This window comes from Manis javanica, chromosome 1 (assembly GCF_040802235.1).
Source record: "Manis javanica isolate MJ-LG chromosome 1, MJ_LKY, whole genome shotgun sequence".
In the NCBI taxonomy this organism is placed as follows: domain Eukaryota; kingdom Metazoa; phylum Chordata; class Mammalia; order Pholidota; family Manidae; genus Manis; species Manis javanica.
In genome coordinates, this window is record NC_133156.1 from 151,244,988 (window position 1) to 151,268,410 (window position 23,423).

General features: G+C 49.4%; 1 protein-coding gene across 3 annotated transcripts; it reads right to left on the reverse strand.

Moving 5' to 3' along the window:
* Positions 1-3,246: 3,246 nt before the first annotated feature.
* On the reverse strand, positions 3,247-18,952 carry PDCD6 (programmed cell death 6). Of its 3 annotated transcripts, XM_037015536.2 has the most exons (7): positions 18,762-18,902; positions 18,320-18,449; positions 17,966-18,027; positions 9,966-10,010; positions 8,966-9,124; positions 5,483-5,592; positions 3,247-3,800 (listed from the first exon to the last, which is right to left on the reverse strand). In XM_037015536.2, exons 5-7 carry the CDS (start codon positions 9,120-9,122, stop codon positions 3,702-3,704), a joined length of 366 nt encoding a protein of 121 aa, XP_036871431.1. In that variant the 5' UTR covers positions 9,123-9,124; positions 9,966-10,010; positions 17,966-18,027; positions 18,320-18,449; positions 18,762-18,902; the 3' UTR covers positions 3,247-3,701. The 3 variants fall into 3 exon arrangements, with proteins under 3 accessions (XP_036871431.1, XP_017519154.1, XP_017519153.1); XM_017663665.3 differs by lacking the exon at positions 18,320-18,449 and having other exon boundaries at positions 8,972-9,124; positions 18,762-18,952; XM_017663664.3 differs by lacking the exon at positions 18,320-18,449 and having other exon boundaries at positions 18,762-18,952.
* Positions 18,953-23,423: the final 4,471 nt, after the last annotated feature.

Sequence of the window (23,423 nt, forward strand, 5' to 3'; positions counted from 1 at the left end):
CCTGTGGACCAGCCAATCACAAAAGACAAATCCTACTTGCCTCTTCTGAGCTCCCTGGAGGAGGCAGATCCACAGACACAGAAGGGATGGTGGGGCTGGGGAGGGGAAGGGAGGGGAGAGAAGGGGGTGAGTGTTCAGTGGGGACAGAGCTTCAGTTTGGGGAGACAGAAAGTCCCGTGGTGGTGGGGACGCTGCACGACATGTGAATGTGCTTCACACCCTGAGCCGCGCACTTGACGTGGTTAGGATGGTGAATCTGATACCATGTGTACTTTGACACAAACACACCACATAGGAATCCCCACCTTTCCCCAGTTATCCACCAGGTATGTAAGCTCCCACTCTTTGAGGCTGACAGGGGCTAGATTCCTGGGGCCTCTAGTCTAGTGGGGGTCAGACATTGATCAAAAATCATACACACCCACACACGTGTGTGCAAGCATGTGCACACTGCACTTAAATGCTATGGAGAAGTGTAGTGAGCCTGGAGCCCATCTGTCAGGTGGTGGAGGTGAGAGCTGTGTGTGAGGAGGGTATACACTGCCCAGCCCCTCTGTCCCCACCTTGCAGGGTAGCATGAGGGGGGACCTTGGGTGACAGGAGTGCCTCTGACATCTGCTCCACCTGCAGACCCAACCCTCCCCGGGTGAGGGGTTAACAGCCCCCATCTCTGGGCCCAGGGGTGACCATCCCCTGTCCCCACACCTCCTGCTGCCCTCCTTGACCTGGCTCGTCCAGACTGGGACAGCTGACTCTGACTAGGCTGGCTTTACTGATGACTGGGGCAGTGGCTACAGGTGGGGCTGTGCTGACTCTGTAGGATTCTCCTCTTCATCAAGAGTCCAGGTGTGAAGCTGAGAACTCAGGTATCTGGAGCAGGTTCTTCAATTTCCCGTAAGTCAAACTAGGAGCTGGGTCACCAATGCTGTTCAAATGGCAAGAGAGTGTGAGAGAGCAGGTGCCCGGGGGGCAGGGGGACAGGTGATCCGGCTCTGCGGGCAGTTGAAGCAGCTGGCCTGGCTCCCACACTGGTCTCCCTGTGAGCCCCACCGAAGCCAGGCCACTTCCCTTGTGGCACTCCACCCACCCCATCCCAAACCCTACCAGGTGGACTCAATTAGCTGAGCGCAGAGCACCAGGGCAGCTCTGCTCTCCAATCCTTGCTGCTTCCTTAGGTTCATGCGGGCAGGTCCATGGAGTCTAGGCACCCTCCAGGGTGTGGGCACACTGCCCCCGTGTGGCCGACTGGCACTCGTGGGCTGCGTGTGGCTCCCAGCATAGGCACCCTCACTGCTGCCCTTCTGCCAGCCTGGGCTCCCCAGCAGGACGGCCCAACCCCTCAAGCCTACCAGCCTCTCTGGTCTTCTAGAGGGCACAGCTGCCCCCACTCACACCTGACGAATGGATGAGCACAATGTGATGAGCCTAAAGACAGGGCGTCCTGGCCCCACCACGGCACGCTGAACCCCAGGACACTGTGACTGTGAACCAGCCAGTCACAAAAGACAAATCCTGGGTGCCTCATCCGAGGTCCCTGGAGGAGGCAGATCCACAGAGACAGAAAGTGGACGGTGGGGCCGGGGAGGGGAGGGGGTGAGTGTTCAGTGGGGACAGAGCTTCAGTTTGGGGAGATGGAAAGTCCCATGGTGGTGGGGATGCTGCACATGTGAACTGAATGTGCTCATGCCCTCAACTGTGCACTTAAAATGTTCAAGATGGTGAATTTTGTTGTATGTATTCCAACATAATGGGAGATGGCACTCTCACACCCCCACTGCCGTTCCTGTATTATGCCCCCTCCTATGTGCCTCCACTGGCCAAACCCAACTCCCACCAAGGGTCAGGGCTGTGCACGTCTGTCCCTCACCTGAGTGCATGTCCCTACCTGTTTCTCCCCCTCACACCTGTGAGGTTAGGCCACACTACTTCATTAGAGGAACAGCCCTTCCTGCTAATGAGGGTCAGACTCCACGACTCATCTTTGTTCACCTCACCAGGGAAGGCAGGGCCAATCACACATGTACACAGTTCCCTCACTGTGGCTGATGGTGAAAGAACAGACCTCTGGTGTCCACCATCCAGACAGAGACCAAACACCACTGTGTACCTGGGGACAGCACCTCACCGAGGCCCTTGGTTGCCATCTGACCAGCTGAGAGGGCTGCAGGTGCAGGTGGGGGGGAGCAAGGAGGGTGGATGGGGCACGTGGAGGTGGCCTCGCTGCTGCCTTCACTCTAAGCTGGGGGTGTTTGCAGGCCTGAGGTCAAGGGAGAAACGACAGCAGTGGCTTCCACAGCCCCTTGGGTAGCCACAGTGTGCAGACAGGGACGAGTGTAAGGTGGTTATGGGGTGGTTTGGGGGAGAGGGCCTGTGGTTTGGGAGCTGGAAGACTTTGAGGCCAAGGTGCCCATGGGAACCCAGGGAGAAGTCACTTGAGGATCTGGATGTGTGGACCTGAGCCTCTTGGGGGTCTGGGGTTTGGGACCAGAGGCCTCTGGAGTCGGGAATTTGGGTCAGAGTCAGGCCATTGCCCTCCCTGGAGGACTGGATGTCATGAGCTGGTGCTAGGTCCTGAGCACACAGACACCCGGATGGGCGCCCGGCGTGGAAGGGGTGGCATCACCCTGCACCAAGCTCACCAGGCCAGGCCGCAAGACCGAGTACCCCACATGCCATCATGCCACTCATCAGAGGCCATGGAGAAGGAACGCACAAGCACCCAGGGACCCATCCGCAGCCGCACGGGCCCCTAACAACAGAGCTCCTTGGATACCCCATCTGAGAGCTCCAGGCTCCTTCATGAGTCACTGATACCCATCCAGAACCCGTGTCCTCATAACATCTGCCCCAAATTCTGGTCCTGGGAAGTATACTTCAAGGGAGGAGAGGCAGAACTGGCCTAGAGCGGTTCCCTGTAGGCAGGGTGGGGGCTCCCCTGGGTCAGCCCTGCCCTGACTGCAGGTGACAGGAGCCACCATGTGGACTGGCCACACTACTTGTTTCCATGTTTCAAAGCCCTAATTAACAGACCATTGCAGGGTAGAGCAGAGCTGTTAATAAATGACAAGAACCCAGGAGCTTCTAAACCAAATCTGTGTTTGAACATCTGAAGGAGTTTTATAGCATTAAACTAACCCCCCTGACTGCGGTTGATGGCTCTTGAGAGGTTGATGGTCAAAGGCTCTTGATTTCCTTTCCTAGGTGTCCCGACCCTCAGAGCTCCTACGAGTGCACAGGACGGATGAGGACTGGGGCACAACTGTTTTATTGCTTTTGCTGCATATGCAGATGAATACAGTCCCTTTTTTAAAAAGTAAGGCACATGAAAAGCCTTTCACACAACCTTGTATTATTTTAAAATTTCTATTGGCTACTAAAAGTATCTCCAGTATAGAACTGGGGCTATCGAGACAAGCATATGATAAACTTTTGCATGCAGAATTCCTGAAACATTATTACACCTTAACTAATGGCACAATTAAACAATCCCCAATCTACTGTCTGAACCGAAACGATGTAACTCGTTACAACTGCAGAAACATTGACCAGCTTATCCACATATGTACAGAGGGTCCCCAAATGTTAGTCATATAAAGTCTAAAGAACAGTGTCTAACTGCATCCGTGTTCCATCTCGTTAAAGGTAAGAGATTTGGCATTTTCAGTCTTTTTACTGAGAGTCTCGCTTTAAAAAGGCCAGTGTTATACGATGCTGAAGACCATGGAAAGATACTGTTCATAGGACACCTGGATCCAGCCGTCCTGATCCGTATCGTAGCGTCTGAATATATCAGTCAACCTCTGGGAAGAAACAATAGGCATTTAGACCTTAATGTTCACTAACAGAGGAACAGACTGTATTTGGAAAAAAGACAACTGCAAGCCCAATTTCAGAAGCACTGACGTCTCCACATCCCCTAATTCTGATGGAGACCAGAAAAGGGAGGCACTGGCAGATATCCCCGGCCACCCACCAAGTCAGGCCCGTCCACCCTGGAGAATGCTGGGGATTGGGGTGGGGGAGAACACGAAGCCAGTATGAGGTCAGGGGCGTGCACTCTGCCACATGGGTGCAGGACTGGACGGCACTTCCCCAGCTGCTGGGAGCTGTGTGCGATGACCTTTGCCTCAGTAGAAATATAAAGGTCAGATGTTTGCAAGAGAGACACACACACACACACACAAAAGGTCAGATGTTTGCAAGACACACACACTCACACAAAAGGTCAGATGTTTGCAAGAGACACTCACTCACTCACTCACTCACTCACTCACTCACTCACTCACTCACTCAAAGGAAAACCCCACCCTAGAGCAATTCAGATGCAGATCACGAGAGGCTTCCTAGGTGTCAGACAATCCTGCAAATGTGACCTGGTCTCACTAGACCCTGAAGCACATGACCTGAAGCTTACATGTAACAGGCCTGGCTATCCAGCAAGGCACTGACCACCAGTCAGAGAAACTTCACGTTTACTGATTTTACTGGGGAAAAAAATCTGAGTATGTTTTCCAAAATTCCAAATTACATTTACAATTTGGGATTCATGCTGGTCACATCTCAGCTGACAAGATGTCACCTCAACTTGGATTCAAACTGCAAGGCCTTATCTCTTAGAGACAAGTTCTACTGAAATATTCATGGAAAAAGCATTTGCTTTCCGTAAATGGAATTCTGCTTTGGAACAAGATGGGGTCATGAAGGCATGGTGCTGACAACTGCTGGGTCTCAGTGGTGAGCACAGGCCTATTACACTGTATCTCTGCTGCTGTTTTTGAGATGTCATTATAAGAACTTTGAAAGACACACAGAGTTCATCAATTCAGCGTGTTTCTGAAGCTTAAATGTATGGCAGATGGATCCTTCCCAGACACGGGAGCTTGGGCCTGCGTGGGAGTAGCTGGGTGTGCATGGGAGCCATGGGGCCTGGGTGGCAGCCGAGTCCTGACCTGGTAACCGGCCAGGCACCCTGCGTCTGGAGGATGCTCCTGCCCCTTGGAGCAGGCCCTGTGGTTGTTCCACACTTCGCGGCGGCAGTGTAGGAGACTGCAGTAGCACTGGGGGAAACGTGGAGTACAGGGGCTGGACGCTGCTTGGGAATGCTCCCACCCCAAGCAGGGCCCTGCTGCCCACAGCCAACTCACACTCAAAGGCAGGGCACAGTGAAGATGGCAACAGAAAATTCAGCCATTTCCTTGGAATAAAGTACAACAAAAACACCAGGGTATCCATTTGACAACCCACTTAACACAAGGACCTCCCCGAAGTGGGCTGCTCTGCAGAGCCCCACGGGGAGACCAGCTGCTGTGTGCCTGCCATCTGAAAGCAGTAGCAGGTGCTTCTCTGAAGACAACACTAGCATCCACAAGTCTGGCTCCATTAAATTGCAAATTCTGGAATGGCACCTCCCTTCCCTCCACTTTGCTGTGGTTCCCTTCCCACTCTGTAGGCTCATGCTGCGACCCCAGGAGCCCCCAGTTACCTGCAAGACGATGCAGCCCTGGATGAAGTCGTCAAATGCGATCTGTCCCCGCCCTTGTCTGTCAAATTTTCGAATCAGGATGTCGTGAAACTGGTCAGAGAGCCGGTACCCTTGAAGATGCAAATCAGAATGAAGAGGGGTCAGGAGAGCAACACCATCAACAGTCTCCCACCAAAACACCCAGAGCCTCCCACAACAGCAGGTGACTGATCAGGCAGTGGCAAACAGGCACACTGATGTACACGCACCCTAGGCACAAAGTCATGCACTTTGTAACTGCCCTCTTCCAGGCAGCAAAGTGACTGAGTGAAGATAGCAGTAGCTGCTGTAGGAGCTGAGGTGTGGACACTCATCACCCGTGCACATCACCTACATTCATACTATGGGGCTGTGCCTCCACAGGACAGCTGGGATCAGTTTCTTGAATGCAGTGGAGTTACCGTTTCACAAAGTCCTCTACTGATGAACTTTATTATGCTTATTAACTGAGACATGAAAGTTCTTGGTAATTGAACTGCCCAGGAACTTGCTACTAGAGAGTGCTTTGAAAGGGCTTATCACTGAAGGCTTCCTGTTAAACAAAAGGTGAATTAACGAACTAGGTTCCTAGATGGGCACTCCCCTGTAAATCCATTCAACATCAGGAAATGGGAGATTACAAGGGGCAAGGCAGCCTCATGAAATTCAAAACCACTGAAGGGTCATCAAATGTTAGGCAGACTCGCTGACTCCATTTCCAACTTGGTATGTGAGTCCTGAGAAGGTCTCCAGGGTGACCCCACTACACGGGGATGCTGACCTTCCCTCTGCACCCTTCCTGTGTGACCGTGGATCCTTGCTCATGCAGAAGACAAGCATGTACCAGAGCCTGCTTATCAGTTCTCAGCCCCAGTGGATCTTTGCAAGGATACACACCTACTATCTGAGTGAATTTCAGTTAATCACCTGCATGAGCACTTAATCACCGAAAAAGATTCAACATGCAAGCACATGACAGTGCCTTCCAGAGCAGTCAGCACATGCTACAAGCCTCTGTGACTTAAACCTAGGCCCGCTTCCCTGCAAGCTGAGTAAATGACAGACTCCCAACCTAGTCAGAAAAGAGAAGCAGGTCCTGGACAGGCACCTAGGAGTCCTGGCTCCTCACACCCCACACCGTGCCTGTGGGGAAGAGGCCCAGCTGGTGTGGGCTGGGCATGGGGCCTGGTGCCAGGGCAGTGCCCACATAGGCTGCAGAGAGGAGACGGCCATGGCTGCCCAGGTGAGAAGGGACAGGCTAGATGGTAAGACACAGGATCTCCACAATCTGTACAGAAAACAGAAGTGACTTCTGCTGCCCCTGGGATTAACCTCCAATTTCCCTGGCGTCTAGTCATTGTAAGAATAAAACCAAAGAAGTCAGACAAGAAAAACAGATGATGAAGAAATGAACTGTGAGGAGGAGTTACCCAGGGGACTGTTCTCAAGAAATTTCCTTTGGTGAAATCATGTGACTATGACCCCACCAGCCTGAGAATGGCTGGGCTCTGTGTGGCCAGGCTGTGGTGGTCAGGCCGGCAGCTGCTGGGCCCAGCATGCCGGCTGAAGGGCCCCACCTCTGCCACACTCTCCTTCTGGATAAAACTTTCTGACTTAGGGTATACAGTGGTGACAATGGCAGATCTTGGGCACCACATAGATGCCTCCTCCTGCCACAACCAGGGTGCAGATTGCCAGCTCCGCTACGACCTGCCTGGGGTAGCAAGAGCATGGCTTGGAGCCAGACTGGGCTCCGCTGGCCCCAGCCAAGCCTGGGACCTCCTGGCTTGCTTCTCCTCTTCCAAACTGAGACACAGACCCACCTCACCTCACAGCACCGGTCCTAGGTCAGAGGGAGGCAGAGGGAGACTCAACCCGACCCCCTTGTGCATCTGCTGACCTTTAATGCAGCCCCCAGCTTAGCTGACCAAAATATTCTTAGGAGTCAAAACTGAACTTTGACTCTGAGGCATGTTTCCCAACAGTGACTACTGAGCATCTTCCAACCAGCATGCAAAAAGGATGGCAATGTTCCTTTCGTAGCTGGCCTTGGGGAGAACCCATCTCATGAAGGAACATCTCAGAATAATTGAAGTAATGCTGCCACAGAATATTTACTTTCTCCAGAAGAAACCTGGAAGTCAAGAAGGGTCTTGGCATTGCCCAGCCTAAGAGAACCTACTGCTCTTGACCACAAAGGATCAATCTCCTGCATGTGACTTATGTCTGCACCATGCCTGCAAACACCTTGGGTCTGCTCAGGACACAGAGGCCCAGGAGGCCAGGGGCACCATCTGCCTCAGCATTTCCACTGTGAGCTCTGAGGACCCCACACTAAAAAGAAGACTCTGGGCCTGACATGTTTAGGTAATGCCATGTTCTGGGTTCACCTGTCTGGAAGTAATTCCATATGGCCCCCACCTGAGGGCAAAGCAAGGTCAGCTCATGCCAAGTGCTAATCAGAGGGCCTGAGGTCAACGTCCTGCCTAAATCCTGACCCACGGCTGGAGAGCTCGCAGCACAGATCTCTGTGGAGTCCGTGAGCCTCTAAGAACTCGGGCTGACTTTCTAAGGCAGCAAAGGGAACAGAAGAAAGAGGGAGACAGCCTGAGTACACGCCCAGAGAATGGGGAGGTCAGAAGCCATGCCAAACACAGACCTGAAATGTACTTTGTACTATTAAATCTATAATTTAACTTCTCTTGTTTCTTCTAGAAGGCTTCTGTAAGCAGACTTTCAAGCAAACACAGCAGGGGTTTGGCGATATGGGCCCAGGGACAGAGGGCTAAGTGAGATTGTCCCAAACTGACTGGAATCTCCACATGCCTCCCACCAGGCTCACCAGCCCCGCAGCATGCCTTTTTTCCTCCATTAAAACCCCAATTCCTCTCAGACTCACACTGGTGTCAGAGGTCCTGCTGACTCACTCTGGAAGGCACCAGACACCGGGAGCACAGCACACACTCAGGCCTGGCATGTGTGCAGGGTGTGCACACATGCGGACATGCCCTTGAGAATGGGAGCCATGTGCTTGCTAAGACGCTGAGACATGTAGTTTGCACGGCAGCTCACAAAGTCATCTCTTGTGGGCACTTTATCATCTTTCTGTGTATTTTGATATGTCATGAAATACAGGCTGCCATATATCATTTTGTTTTCACTTATTCACTTTGAATTGTTCTAAAAGCAACATTCTCAATGTGCATGTGACATCATTCCATTTCACAAAAGATAAACGATTGCATAGCCCTTATCTCATTTTGGATGAAAAACGCATAGAAGTCTCCACGTCAACTATAAACCTCCCAGATGGAAACAGTATCAAACTACAAATCTGCATGATGTAAACAAAAGTTTCACATAGACTGTGTTAAAAAATCTGCAGGTTGAACAAAGTAAAAACAACTTGAATGGCTTCAAGGTTCCAAAATGAAATATGCTACACAATCAAGGTAAGTAAATTACCAAAACCTGAGAGTGCTTGCTTTAGCTCGTTCTTGTCAATCATCCCAGAATTGTCCCGGTCGTAGGTGCGGAAGACGTTCTGCCAGTCCGTGATGTACTTCCAGACGCCAGTGAACTCGCTGAAGTTCACGCCAGCCTTGTTCTCCCGGTCAAACATGGCTGAGACAGAAAGCAGCATGAGTGGCAAAGGGAGTCCTGACAGGCATCAGAAGCCAGCTTCCACACCTCTCCTAGACCAGGGGACCTGCGTGGTGCTCAGCCAGTGAATCCCTACGTGTTGCTGATAAATTCACTGAGTGGGGAGCCAGGTCACCTCTGCAGAACGACACAAATGCAAAGAAAGTGCCAACACCCTAAAGACAGTGCTTCGCACTGAAGTGGCCTCAGCTGGGTGCTCCTGCTTTGCCAGAGGGCACAGAGGTGCAGACAGGTGGAGCAGCTTGCCCCACTCCTTGCCCCGCTCCTCTTCGGGGCTGGGTCACAGTTCCATTCTGCAGGGGACCTATAGCCAAGGTGCCGGTCACAGGTGTCCTCTGTCAAGGGAGGCCCATGCCGGTGAGAACAAGACACACACTTTAGATCTTTTCTTAGTAAGACCTGCAAGTACATTTGTATGTAATTGCACAATGTTACAGAAATAAAGGAGAACTGTCTGGACTGCTACAGTGCAAACGATGAACCATTTGGTGTCTCTTCAGGTTAAGAGACTAATGCGAGTGTTCTCGGTTTGGCTAGAAGCACACACAAGTCAGCGAAATCGCACTTGGGGAACAGTCAGGGGAGAGACTGAGGACCAGCTCCCCTGTCAGCGACCACCCCGGGTCCACGTGCATGTGAAATCTCGGATCACACACAAGGATGGGACAGACAGTAAACTCCAAGTAAGTCTAGGGCAGTGAGGGGAGAGTAGGAGCCCCATGCCCACCTCACTGGTGCCCAGGGAAGAGTGAGGCAGGCACATGACTGTGCCGCACGGGGAGACACGAGCGCCAGTACTTACAGATGATTGACCTGACAGTCACTGGATTAAATGGAGTCCACGTGCCTGAAAGCAAACAGGAACTAAAGTAAGAGAAAATGGTTTCCCCAGGAAACTGAGTTCCTAATATACACCATCAGGAGCTATTGAAATTGCTTTTAGCATGAAGTCCTGAGGCCACCGTTCTCAGCAGGAGACACTCCCCAGGGAATTGCTGAGGGCTGCCTGACCCCCAGGAGAGGCTGTAGGCCTTTCATGGTTTGTACAGGAGTCCCTCTCGTCCCAACAAGCTGTTTATCTGAGCCTGGAAACTTACTCTTACTATGTAACAAAGAAATGGTGTAACAACTCTGCACACAGGCCACGTCCTCATGTTCCCTGCAGGAATCGTGCCTGAGAACACTGCAAACACACCAAAAACCACACTTCTTAATCTGAAATTTCAGTCTGGCATTACACTATTTCCCTTCAGATTGTGAAAAAGTAGGTAATGTTCTATAATTCATTTCAGAATAGTAATAGCGATGTTGTAAGGGGACGGTTGAATCTGATGGGTTTAAGAACTTAGAACCATTCATCAATTGTGATGACCAGATTCCTTTATGCCTAAGAATCTGTTTTCACAGTATTTGTTCCTTTATCAAATTTTATACTCATAAAAAAATCTCTGATGTGGAGGGAAGGCAGTGTCTCTCCCAAACCCCACTTGATAACCACCCCATTTCTCCTTCTATACAATAACTGCCAGTTCTGGAGGCACAGAGACCACCCACTTTACATGCACATCTGCAGCTCAGCACCCCTCCCCCCATGCCAGGCCCCCCCAGCGGCCAGGCCTCAGGCAGGCTCCTCTCAACTTGAAGTGTGGCCCCAGCACACACACACATAACCCTTCCCTCCAACTACCCTCTAAGCCTCAGGTGAACTGCTTCCTCAGGGGAGCTTTCCAGAGCTCACTCCTAGTCCCTAAATTAAATCTACCTGCTCTAGCAGCCGCCCTCTAACTCGCCCTTGGGAACATGGCAACCCTAATAACCCCAGGAAGGCAGGGCCTCCCTTCCCTGAGCCTGGCACACATTGGTGCTGGGGAAGCACTCTGCCCACGCTTTGAAGATGCTGGGGACAGGGCGGACAGGAGAATATACATAAAGGTATTAGAAAAACTCAGTATTATGGAAAACCACTGTAAAAAAACTGTTACAAGAAACAACAAGAGTCTGAGAGGATGTGGAGAAAAGGGAACCTTTGTGCACTGCTGGCAGGAACGTAAGCTGGTGCAGCCACTGTGGAAAGCAGTATGGAGGTTCCTCAAAAACTAAAAATAGAAATACCACACAATCCAGCAACTCCACTTCTGAGAATTTTCCCCAAAAAAGGAAAACTGATTTGAAAAGATCTATGCTTACGTTCACAGCCGCATCAGTGACAGTAGCCAATGCGTGCAAGCGACCTGAGAAGCCGTGGACGGATGGCGGATAAAGATGCAGTACAAACACGGTGGAGTGCTAGCCACAGAGAGAAGGAAACCCTGCTGCTTGCGACAACATGGATGGACCTAGAGGGAGGGCCCTGTGCTATGTGAAATAAGCGAGGAGGAGAAAGACACATACCCTATGACCTCACTTACATGTGGATTCTCAAAAAACAAAATGAGCAAACGAAAACCCAGAAGTGGACTCACAGAGACAGGGAACAAACTGGTGGCTGCCAGAAGGAACAGGGAGGGAGAAGACGGGTGAAATCAGTGAGAGTGACAAGAGGCACTCACTTCCAGGGATAAAATTAACAAGTCACAGGATGGAAGGTCAGCAGGGAATACAGTCAAAAATATGAAACCACCTGGTGTGACACTTTATGGTGAGCATTTTGTATGTATACAAATGCTGAATCACTTTGCTGTATACCTAAAACTAGTATTACGTCAACTATACTTCACTAACAAAACCTGTTACAGAGAACTCAACACTAACAGAAGCCTGGACACAGAGAGTGTTACGTCCCCAGGCAGCTGCTCGCCCCCCTTGTATCGGCTGTTGCCATTAGCCACACGGGGCCAATGAACCAAGGGCACTGACTGGAGCCCCCCTGCATCTTTCCTGTCCTCACCACCTCCAATACAGGCCATGGCCACACGGACAGCCTATGAGTGCCTGCTTAACTGAGCTGACTGCACAGCTGGAACGATCTCTCAAAGTGAGGCTGTCCCCCCAGCCCATCCTGACTGGGGGCAGGAGCTGCACCAGAGAAGAAGCACCGTTGGACCATCTCAACAAATGACTTGGCAAATCAAGTTCTAAACAGAAGCAGTACAAGTAAAATAGCTAAAAAATGCTGCAAACACAGGTGCGTCTTGTGGTGAAACCAGGTGTCACCTGGTTTGGATGTATGCAGCACAAACAGGGCACATCCCTGAGAGACACGGCCCTGGGGGATCGGGTGACCCTGCTGGAGGGTTCTGAGGATCACAGGGGGCCCAGCGTAATGATGGGCTGAGTCAGGATGGGGAGGGGCCATCCCTCCTGCACGAGACTCCCAGGTTTCCTGCAGGGCTGATAAACAGGAAGGTAGCTTGCAGGCTGCTGGTACCTCCACTCATCCTTGCCCAAATACGCTGACTCTCCCCAGAAACCAAGGGCTAATAACAGCAGCTGGCGTTAACAGCTTATGGTGCGCAGGGCCTGCAGCCCCATCTCAGACTAAGCATCAAAGTTCAACCTACGATGACATGGAAATGCTGTTACGGGTGGACATCTAACGTTCCAGCCACACTAAGACTGACCACACCTGAGTGTCAGCCTGACAGGCTCACGCTCCGCAGAACACCTCTGCAGGAAAACACACTGTGCCGCCACAGGCGCACGTGACAGAGCTGGAAGCCTCAGGCTGCCACCGAACGAGCAGTGCCAGCTTGTGTGTGGCACTCGGCCTGAAGCTCTGCTGTCAGGGTGCCTCAGCGTTTGCCCACTTCAACCTAAGCACATAATGATTCTGGGAATTCCCAGCTGCCTCCCTGCTGGGAGAATCCCACTCTGCCCCCAACCACATACGCTCCACCCTTTGAGTCTCCCAAGTTTTCTTCCTTGAAATCATGTCCTGTTAACCACAAACTCAACTTCTGGTTGATAAAGACTTCAGTGAGTGGTGGAGGGTCACGGCTTCATGGTGTCTAGCCATACCTACAACTGAAATACTGAACTACTTGGAATCTTTTGGGAAAAATCATCAAGACTTTTCATCATCGCTGGCACAGTCTTTCCACTTTATTGGCAGACAGGAACTATGTAAGAAGAGGTTAGGAAGTCCGCGGGCTTGGCACACGGCTCCTGTGGTCAACGCATGGAATTTGCCAGGACTTTGGCGTCTCATCAGGTTCAGCAAAATTCCGCATTTCACTGGTTATCTCCAATTACGGCTTCGAATAGCCATGACTGGAAATATGGCCTTTCTGAAAAGCAATATGAATAATGATCAACAACATTAACAGTGCCTGCACCCTTAGGTCTGACCAGAAACTTGTTTTATGAAAATTTGGGAGAAATCACTACTTACGTTAATGAAAATTAGAAACACTCTAAATATCTAGTTGTGAATCACTGTAAATTCAAATCTGGCAGATGCAGACAGCATCCCCTAGGTCTGTACCAGGCAGATACAGGATCTGGAGGGCAGATGCTCAGCTCAGGGGAAGGCGTCTAAACTACCTGCCAGTTTTCCTATTTTTATATCCCAAGACACTGAGGCCACAAATGCTGTGACCTGCCCAAGGCCAGGGAGGGACCTTCAGCAAAGCTAGGTCTGCCAAATCCCAGCCTTCCTCTGTTTCTATCTGAAACTGGCTGGGCAAATTTCTGGAAAGAGCAGATGTGACAGGCGGCAGTGGGGTCCCTAAGACCACCATCAGGCTTGGTGACTTGCTGGGGTTTGCTACAGGGAAAGGATGCAGACAGGCACAGGTAGGCCTGGGGAGCTCAGACAGTCTCTGGGGCACCCAGCCTTGGGCCCTGCAGTGCAGTACAAGAGGCACTTCAAACTCCCATGACGAGCTGGGATTACACACAAGGTGTCAGCCAGGGAAGCTCCCCTGAGTCTGGGGACCCAGGGTTTGTTTTGGGGGGCATCACAGAAGCTCCAGACATCCAGAGGGAGAGCAGGCATTTTCCGGAAGTCACACTGTGAGAAAGACGCACTGGCGGCACGCTGAGCCATCCGAGTGTGGCAGAAAGCAGGCCCTTCTTGGGAACGCGCAGGCTCTGGGCAGCCCTGCACAGCAAATGGGAGCTGAAGTCAATCCCAAAGCCCCCGTCACATCACTGGGGCAACAAACATCGCGCCCACTAAACGGGGCCTGTTGGGGGGCAGTGGCGAGGTGCATAGTCTGCAAGGAGCTGTCTGCTCATGTGGTTCTGACTTCTCATTTCTTAATATGGGATCCCCAAGAGAGCTGGAACTCTATTTTGATAAAAACTTCTTAAAAAGAATATATGAATTATTATTTTTAAAGTACAGATAAAAAATACCTTCTCAAAATACAATATGCCATTTTAAAGTAAACCTTCAGAAGCACAAAAAAAGGCTTGAGCAAAATTAATTTTCCACAATTCCAAAAAATAATGTGAAAGTAACAAGTACCTAAAATCAAGAGTTTGTGACATGTTACTTTAAAAAGAAGACAAGAGAACAGCCCTCTGTCTTCATTCCTATTAACTGTAGGCCTTCCTGAGAACAGGCATTTTTAGAAGCTTTCCTAATGGAAACAAGTCTAATAAAGGATGCACTGTAGGGGACTTACAAATATATTTTCAGGATGGTTTCAACTAGATTTTAACAGAGCACAGAGAGGCACAGATTTCACAAAGGTGAAAAACCATGCTATTTTGTGGTTTTAGTTTTCCCACCAGTAATAAACAGATTAAACTAATTTCCTAAAATAGCCTAACATTCTAGTTCCACTATGAAAACAGAAGCCCATTCCTGGGAGGAAAATAAGTCAAAATACTTTTAATGATATCAGCTACAGGAATTCAAGGGCAGGCGTAAAGAGGGTTTCAAGTGTCCACCCAGTGACTAATGCCTGCACACAACTCCAGGGGCAAGAGGCCCGCTCGGCCTTCCTTTACAAAAGGGACAGCCAGGCAGCCAGAGGCAGCTACAACTTGCACCCCACAGAGCAAAGAGAAAGGACAGCATCAGAGATACACAAACACTGTCACAGTGGTTCCGGGGCAGGAAGGGGCAGTGTGCAGACCTCTAGAGGAAAAGGGCAGGAGGCAGGCAGGACAGGGAGTGGAGAGAGGTGGCAGGAACCCATGGCAAAGGGTGGAGGCACTCAGTGGATGCCAACATGGGGACACCAGGGCTCAGAGTGCACGCCTCACTGAGGGGCACCTCAAAGCGGAACATGAGCAAGGCCCCGCAGTGCAGCAACACATGTAGATTCAAACCCTGACCCTGCCACCTGAGGGCTACCACAGGTGCCTCAGCAAGCACAGCACCCAGGCTACCACATGCTCTGTGGCTGTGAAAAGGACGGACATCTGTACTCTTTAACAACCTGCTTTACCAGACAACACTTAAAGACACATACAAAAATATTCACTGTATGGCAGAATAAGGTTGATTTTAGGTATGCTGGCCAGGAGAAGAAAAGTAAGAGGATAAGAAAAGGAGTCTAAGATTAGGTCAATAAAATTCTCCTCTTAAAATTCTAAGCTCCTGTCACTAGTGAGACAAACCTAAATTTTTTAGCAGCTAATTTGAAGAGGCAAATGTAGTTGGTTAAAAGGTTCAGGGTTTACAAAATACAAACAAGACAAGACTAGCCACCACCATCATTTGCCTAAGTACAAGAAGTGCCACATTCTCCAGAAGACTTGGCCACTGCCCTGGCAGCTGCCCCCAGAGGGCATGCTGGACGTGCCACTGCCTTGCACGGCAGTAACTGAGATGCCTGATCTGCAGGGCCAGTTCTTACAAACCCCCAGCAAACACTGACAGAACTTCGCAGGGCAATTCGAGAAAAGGGACTCCACACGGGCCACAGTGACCTGGTCTTGTTTATGTACGTGTTAGTGGGTTAAACCAGGTATTGATTTCCAAGTATCTTTGGAAGGGTGCACTGAACATCCTTTACAATTCCTTTCCCGCCCGGAAGTTTCCTGGTAGATATTTGGTAGCAGCAGAGTGCAAGAGTATTTTCTGACCGAGTAAAGAGCCATACCCTTTAACAACCAGCTGAACTAGGGGCAGTCCTCTGACACCCTCAAGTGAAATACGGAAGCCCAGACCAAAGGTTAGGATAGAAGGCCCCCCCGCTCCACGCACCCTCAGGGCTCAACCGACAGTGCCAGCCTGAGGCAAGGGTGAGGGAGGTTTGTGAAGTGCCCAGCACATGTCCACAGCAACAGAGGCTCAGTAAGCAGGGCATCAGTCACTGTCACCAGCTAGGAGCAGCCCTCAGGCTATAGACGTCTCCTAGGCATCACTGCACCACTGATCTCGGCACTCAGCCCTTGCTTTGTGCCAGGCACCACACCAAGCTTTTTGCATACATTTCCTCAATTTACCCTCCTAGTAACTGTGGGGACACTGGACCCAGAAAGGCCATGTCCTTGACCAAAGTCACCTTCCTAGAACTGGTGGAGCCAGGACTTGCACCCAGGCAGGCTTGCCCCAGAGCCCTGACCCCTACAGGGCAAACTGTCATGCTGATGAGGTCAAGTATTTGACCTTCACCCCCAGTTGAGGTTTCACACAAGTGCCAAACCTGGGCAGCATTCCCAAAACTTGAAGCAGATGAACAGAAATGGGATGTAAAATGGATGGTGACACAAAAAGGACTCGGAAGGAACGCCTCTGAAGCATTACCTGAGAGGCAGTCCCGCTGCAGGGACCACACTGTAACATGCAACCACACTCAGCCTATGTGGTAAATTCATTCATTTCAGTCAACACTAGAAACTATGAAGCCAGGATTTGTAGACTGTAACCCTGTCTTCTCCTGAGTGTGACTAAAGCTCTGAACACAGATAAATGAGAAGGGACTAAAAATTATCTGAGAGGAAACAAGAAGGCATAATTGTCAAGGCAGAAGTAATGGAACTCCTTAATTTCCTAAAAACAATCTACATGAATACACATGAACTTATATGCCAGAACCTGTGTTTCCTGTATGTTAAGCTCTGCAAAACTGAAATCAGTGGTGTCTACTGCTGTATGAAATAAACATGTCAGTCAGTAAATACAAATCCTCAGCTTTGTCACATCATGAGGGGCAGGGCAAGGTGGGACATGGCTCTCCTGTGAGGGCCTCTGCACTGCCAGCACCTGTCCTCTCACCCCGCCCCAGTCCTCCCATACCACACTGCCTCTGCTGCTGAAGGTGAGCCTTTGGACATCTTCACACCAACCAACTCCTTCTCTAGCTTAGAAGCACACCACTGCAAAGGCCAGGAACAAACACAATCAGAGAAGGCAGTGTCTTTGGGGCTCAAAGGACAGCACAGCCAGGTGTTTGATGAAGAGAAGGTCGTGAATTGTACTTCCAGGGCACAATCATGCTGGGACTACCAGGAGAGTAACTCCATGGGCTGCCCCCACATCACCACATGGGAGCTGTCACCTCGTCTGCCCATCAGAGTGCCCCTGACCTCCACTCCCCCAATAAGACGACCTCCCCACAATCTGGCTGCAGCGCCTGTGATATCCCCATCACTTCCCCACCAGTGCCTCGAGGACCAGGTACTCCTCCCGAGAGGGGTCACAAAGGCACAGTTACCTTAGAACTCCACAATCTTCAGTGTAACTGAAAGATTCCTGCTGTACAAACTCGCTTCCTATCCCTCCTAGACCCCCCCAACTTCACTTCTCCTGAGCCATCCCTGTCATTGCTGGGCTGGCTCAAGGCGCGCGGGGCAGCTTGACGACAGTCAGGTCACCACCTGGCAAAATCAGAAGCACAAGACCCCTTTGTACTGGGAGAGCAGGTTGGAGAGTCACTTCCTGCGGCCGACGGCCTCACTCACCGTTGGAGAGCGCCTGCTGCAGCTCGCTGTCCGATATCACGCCGCTCCTGTCCTTGTCCACCCTACAAAACCAAGAGCAGCTAAGGTGGCGGCGACCAGAGGCGCAGGACGAGCCCGAGGCGGCACCGACGTGGACCCTGCGCAGTCGTGCGCCTCCGGAGGCGCTTCCCTCCCACCCCCCCCGAGAGCGCTGGCCCCGGACGGCTCTCCCCAAAGAGGCGGGGTCGTCTCTCCCTCGCGCTTGCCTCTCTCCCCGTTCCCTCCGCAGGTTAATTCCACCTAGCTGTTTCTCTCTTTTTCACAAACAGGAAAACATCTCCTCAGGCAATTATGTCTCCTCCAATCATGACTCACTCAAGTTTCGTTCATTCCTTCACTGGGAGGGTGACCAGGGACAGGAGGGGCTGCAGTAAGTCACCTGCCCTGAGCAGCCGCCTCTTCTGGGCTGCAGGCCTTCAGCGCAGGAGAGCATGCTCCTGGTTACCTAAAGCAAGCATCCCCAGGGGAGCATCAATGCCCCTCCGCTGTGCTGCTGAGGGAGAAGGATGGCGCGAGGGAAGAGCCTGGGCAGAGGCCGGCAGGGAGGCCGCTGTGGAGGCGCAGGAGGCCAGGAGGGGCACGAGGTGGCCGGGCAAAGGCCGAGGTGGCCGGGGCAGGAGAGAGGCCAGGAGGAGGCATAGGCGCAGGGGGCCACGGGGGCCGAGGCAGGACAAGGTGGGCAGGAAAGGAACGGAGGGCAGGAGGAGGCCGAGGGCCCTGGGCAGGGAGCCAGGAGAGCGGGCAGTGCCCGCCTCACCGTTGGAAGACGTTCCACAGGAAGCTCTGGTCCGGCAGCGCGGCGCCCGCGGAAGAGCCGGGGCCGGGGCCGGGGCTCGGGCGGTAGGAGTAGGCGGCCATGGGCCGAGCGCTGCGAGACTGAGGGGCCGCCGGCTACACCACAGGCTCGGGCGGATCCACTTCCGCTTCTGCGGGAGCGGAACCGGGCGGTGACGCCACTTCCTGGAATACAGGAAGTGCGTGTCTCCTGAGGTCACGGGGTTGGGCATGGCCAGTCACCTTGCGGCCCCGTTGCCAGGCGACGCCCCGGCGGCACAGGACGGGGCGGGGCGTAGGCTCAGAGAGTGCGGGTCGCCCCCGAAACCCCCAAGTCCACCGCAGCTGCATCCCGCAGCCGCCGGAGCGGGGGCGTGCTTATTCTTGGGTCTGGCAGTCACTGGACGGGTGTGAGGAAGGGCAGGAGGCGGCCTCCGTGCCTCTCACCCGGCCACCCACGCCCCGTTTTCCCTGTAATGACACCTGCACAGACACCTGTCCTTTTTCGGTCACTCTCCCTTTTACAGTGTCTAGTCTAGAATTCTAAAGCCAACTGCGCCCAGCTCACCCCTTTCTTTCTTCCCAACCAGTGTCATGTCAGAATTCAAAAGGAAAGAGAAGGATTTGCCTCTTCATACTTGGGCTTCTCCGAGTGGCAGTGTGTCAAATACATGCTGTTCAGTGTATGACACTAGCAAACACGCACATTAGCAATGGCGGACAGACCTTTCTGCTACAATGGAATTGTTCTGTATCTGCTGTCCAATGTCGTAGCCACTTGCTTTGTGCACCTACTGAGAACCTTAAGTGCTTCAAGGTGACTGGGGAACACAATGTTAACTTTTATGTAATTTTAATGAATTAGCTGTAAACACCCATGTGGTTATTACTATGGATGGTGCAAGTCTGAGTATCCTTCCTTTATGCTTCTTTTGATCCATATTAGAAATTATACACATCTTCTCACTGGGCAGTGTTCTTTTTTTTAATTAATTTTTTATTTTGCAATCATTAATGTACAATTACATGAACAACATTATAGTTACTAGACTCCCCTTATTACCAAATCCCCACCACATGCCGCACTACAGTCACAGTCCATCAGCGTAGTAATATGCTATAGAATCACTACTTGTCTTTTGTGTTGTACTGCCTTCCATGTGCCCCCTACCCCCTACATTATGTGTGCGAATTGTAATGCCCCGTTTTCCCCCTTCTCCCTCCCTTCCCACCCATCCTCCCCAGTCCCTTTCCCTTTGGTAACTGTTAGTCCGTACTTGGGTTCTGTGAGTCTGCTGTTGTTTTGTTCCTTCAGTTTTTTCTGTTATTATACTCCACAGATGAGTGAAATCATTTGATACTTGTCTTTCTCCATCTGGCTTATTTCACTGAGCATAATACCCTCTAGCTGCATCGATGTTGTTGCAAATGGTAGAATTTGTTTTCTTCTTATGGCTGAATAGTATTTCATTGTGTATATATACCACCTCTTCTTTATCCATTCTTATACTGATGGACACTTAGGTTGTTTCCATTTCTTGGCTATTGTAAATAATGCTGCAATGACCATGGGGGTGCATATGTCTATTTCAAACTGGGCTGCTGCATTCTTAGGGTAAATTCCTAGGAGGGGAATTCCTGGGTCAAATGGTATTTCTATTTTGAGTTTTTTGAGGAACCTCCATACAGCTTTCCACAATGGTTGAACAATTTTACATTCCCACCAGCAGTGTAGGAGGGTTTCCCTTTCTCCACATCCTCACCAGCATTTGTTGTTGTCTGTCTTTTGGATGTTGGCCATCCTAACTGGTGTGAGGTGATATCTCATTGTGGTTTTAATTTTCATTTCTCTGATGATTAGGGATGTGGAGCATCTTTTCATGTGTCTGTTGACCACCTGAATTTCTTCTTTGGAGGAGTGTCTGTTCAGATCCTGTGCCCATTTTTTAATTGGATTACTTGCTTTTTGTTTGTTGAGGTACGTGAGCTCTTTATATACCCTTATCGGATATGTCATTTATGAATATATTCTCCCATACTGTAGGATGCCTTTTTGTTCTACTGGTGGTGTCCTTTGCTTTACAGAAGCTTTTCAGCTTGATATAGTCCCAACTTGTTCATTTTTGCTTTTGTTTCCCTTACCGGGGGAGATATGTTCATGAAGAAGTTGCTCATGTTTATGTCCAGGAGATTTTTGCCTGTATTTTTTTCTAAGAGTTTTATGGTTTCATGACTTACATTCAGGTCTTTGATCCATTTCGAGTTTACTTTTATGTATGGGGTTAGACAATAATCCAGTTTCATTCTCTTACATGTAGCTGTCCAGTTTTGCCAACACCAGCTGTTGAAGAGGCTGTCATTTCCTCACTGTATGTCCATGGCTCCTTTATCGTATATTAATTGACCATACATGCTTGGGTTTATATCTGGGTTCTCTAGTCTGTTCCATTGGTCTATACTTCTGTTCTTGTGCCACTACCAAACTGTCTTGATTACTGTGGCTGTGTAGCAGAGCTTGAAGTCAGGAAGCATAATCCACCCCTAGCTTCATTCTTTCTTCTCAGGATTGCTTTGGCTATTCGGGGTCTTTTGTGGTTCCATATGAATTTTAGAACTATTTGCTCTAGTTCATTGAAGAATGCTGTTGGTATTTTGATAGGGATTGCATTGAATCTGTAGATTGTTTTAGGCAGGATGGCCATTTTGACAATATTAATTCTTCCTATCCATGACCATGGAATGTGTTTCCATTTATTGGTATCTTCTTTAATTTCTCTCATGAGTGTCTTGTAGTTTTCAGACTATAGGTCTTTCACTTCCTTGGTTAGGTTTATTCCTAGGTATTTTATTCTTTTTGATGCAATTGTGAATGAAATTGTTTTCCTGATTTCTCTTTCTGCTAGTTCATTGATAAGTGTATAGGAATGCAACAGATTTCTGTGTATTAATTTTGTATCCTGCAACTTTGCTGAATTCAGATATTAGTCCTAGTAATTTTGTAGTGGAGTCTTTAGGGTTTTTTATGTACAATATCATGTCATCTGCAAGCAGGGACAGTTTAACTTCTTCCTTACCAATCTGGATGCCTTTTATTTCTTTGTGTTGTCTGATTGCCATGGCTAGGACCTCCAGAACTGTGTTGAATAAAAGTGGGGAGAGTGGGCATCCTTGTCTTGTTCCCAATCTTAAAGGAAAAGCTTTCAAGTTCTTGCTGTTAAGTATAATGTTGGCTGTGGGTTTGTCACATATGGCCTTTATTATGTTGAGGTACTTGCCCTCTATACCCATTTTTAGTTTTTATCATGAATGGATGTTGAATTTTATTGGTTTTTCAGCATCTATGGAGATGATCATGTGGTTTTTGTCCTTTTTGTGAATGTGGTGGATGATGTTGATGGATTTTTGAATGTTGTACCATCCTTGCATCCCTGGGATGAATCCCACTTGATCATGATGGATGATCTTCTTGATGTATTTTTGAATCTGGTTTGCTAATATTTTGTTGAGTATTTTTGCATCTATGTTCATCAGGGATATTGGTCTGTAATTTTCTTTTTCTGTGGTGTCATTGCCTAGAGTGGTACTAGAGTGATGTTGGCCTTGTAGAATGAGTTTGGGAATATTCCCTCCTCTTCTACTTTTTGGAAAACTTTAAGGAGGATGGGTATTAGGTCTTCACTAAAAGTTTGATAAAATTCAGCAGTGAAACCATCTGGTCCAGGTGTTTTGTTCTTAGGTAGTTTTTTGATTACCAGTTCAATTTCGTTGCTGGTAATTGGTCTGTTCAGATTTTCTGTTTCTTAGGTAGTTTTTTGATTACCAGTTCAATTTCGTTGCTGGTAATTGGTCTGTTCAGATTTTCTGTTTCTTCCTGGGTCAGCCTTGGAAGGTTGTATTTTTCTAGAAAGTTGTCCATTTCTTCTTGGTTATCCAGTTTTTTACTGTATAATTTTTCATAGTATTCTCTTAATTCTTTGTATTTCTGTGGTGTCTGTTGTTATTTTTCCTTTCTCATTTCTCATTCTGTTTATGTGTGTAGACTTTTTTCCTGATAAGTCAGGCTAGGGGTTTATCTATTTTGTTTATTTTCTCAAAGAACCAGTTTTTGCTTTCATTCATTCTATTGTTTTATTCTTCTAGATTTTATTTATTTCTGCTCTAATCTTTATTATGTCCCTCCTTCTACTGACTTTGGGCCTCATTTATTCTTCTTTTTCTACTTTCATTAATTGTGAGTTTAGACTGTTCATTTGGGATTGTTCTTCTTTCCTGAGGTAGGCCTGTATTGCAATATACTTCCCTCCTAGCATGGCCTTCGCTGTGTCCCACAGATTTTGCAGTGTTGAATTATTGTTGTCATTTGTCTCCATATATTGCTTGATCTCTGTTTTTATTTGGTTATGGATACATTGATTATTTAGGAGTGTGTTATTAAGCCTCCATGTGTTTGTGGGCTTTTTCATTTTCTTTGTGTAATTTATTTCTAGTTTCATACCTTTGTGATCTGAGAAGTTGGTTGGTAAAATTTCAGTCTTTTTGAATTTACTGAGGTTCTTTTTGTGGCCTAGTATATGGTCTATTCTTGAAAATATTCATGTGCACTTGAGGAGAATGTGTATTCTGTTGCTTTTAGATGGGGTGTTCT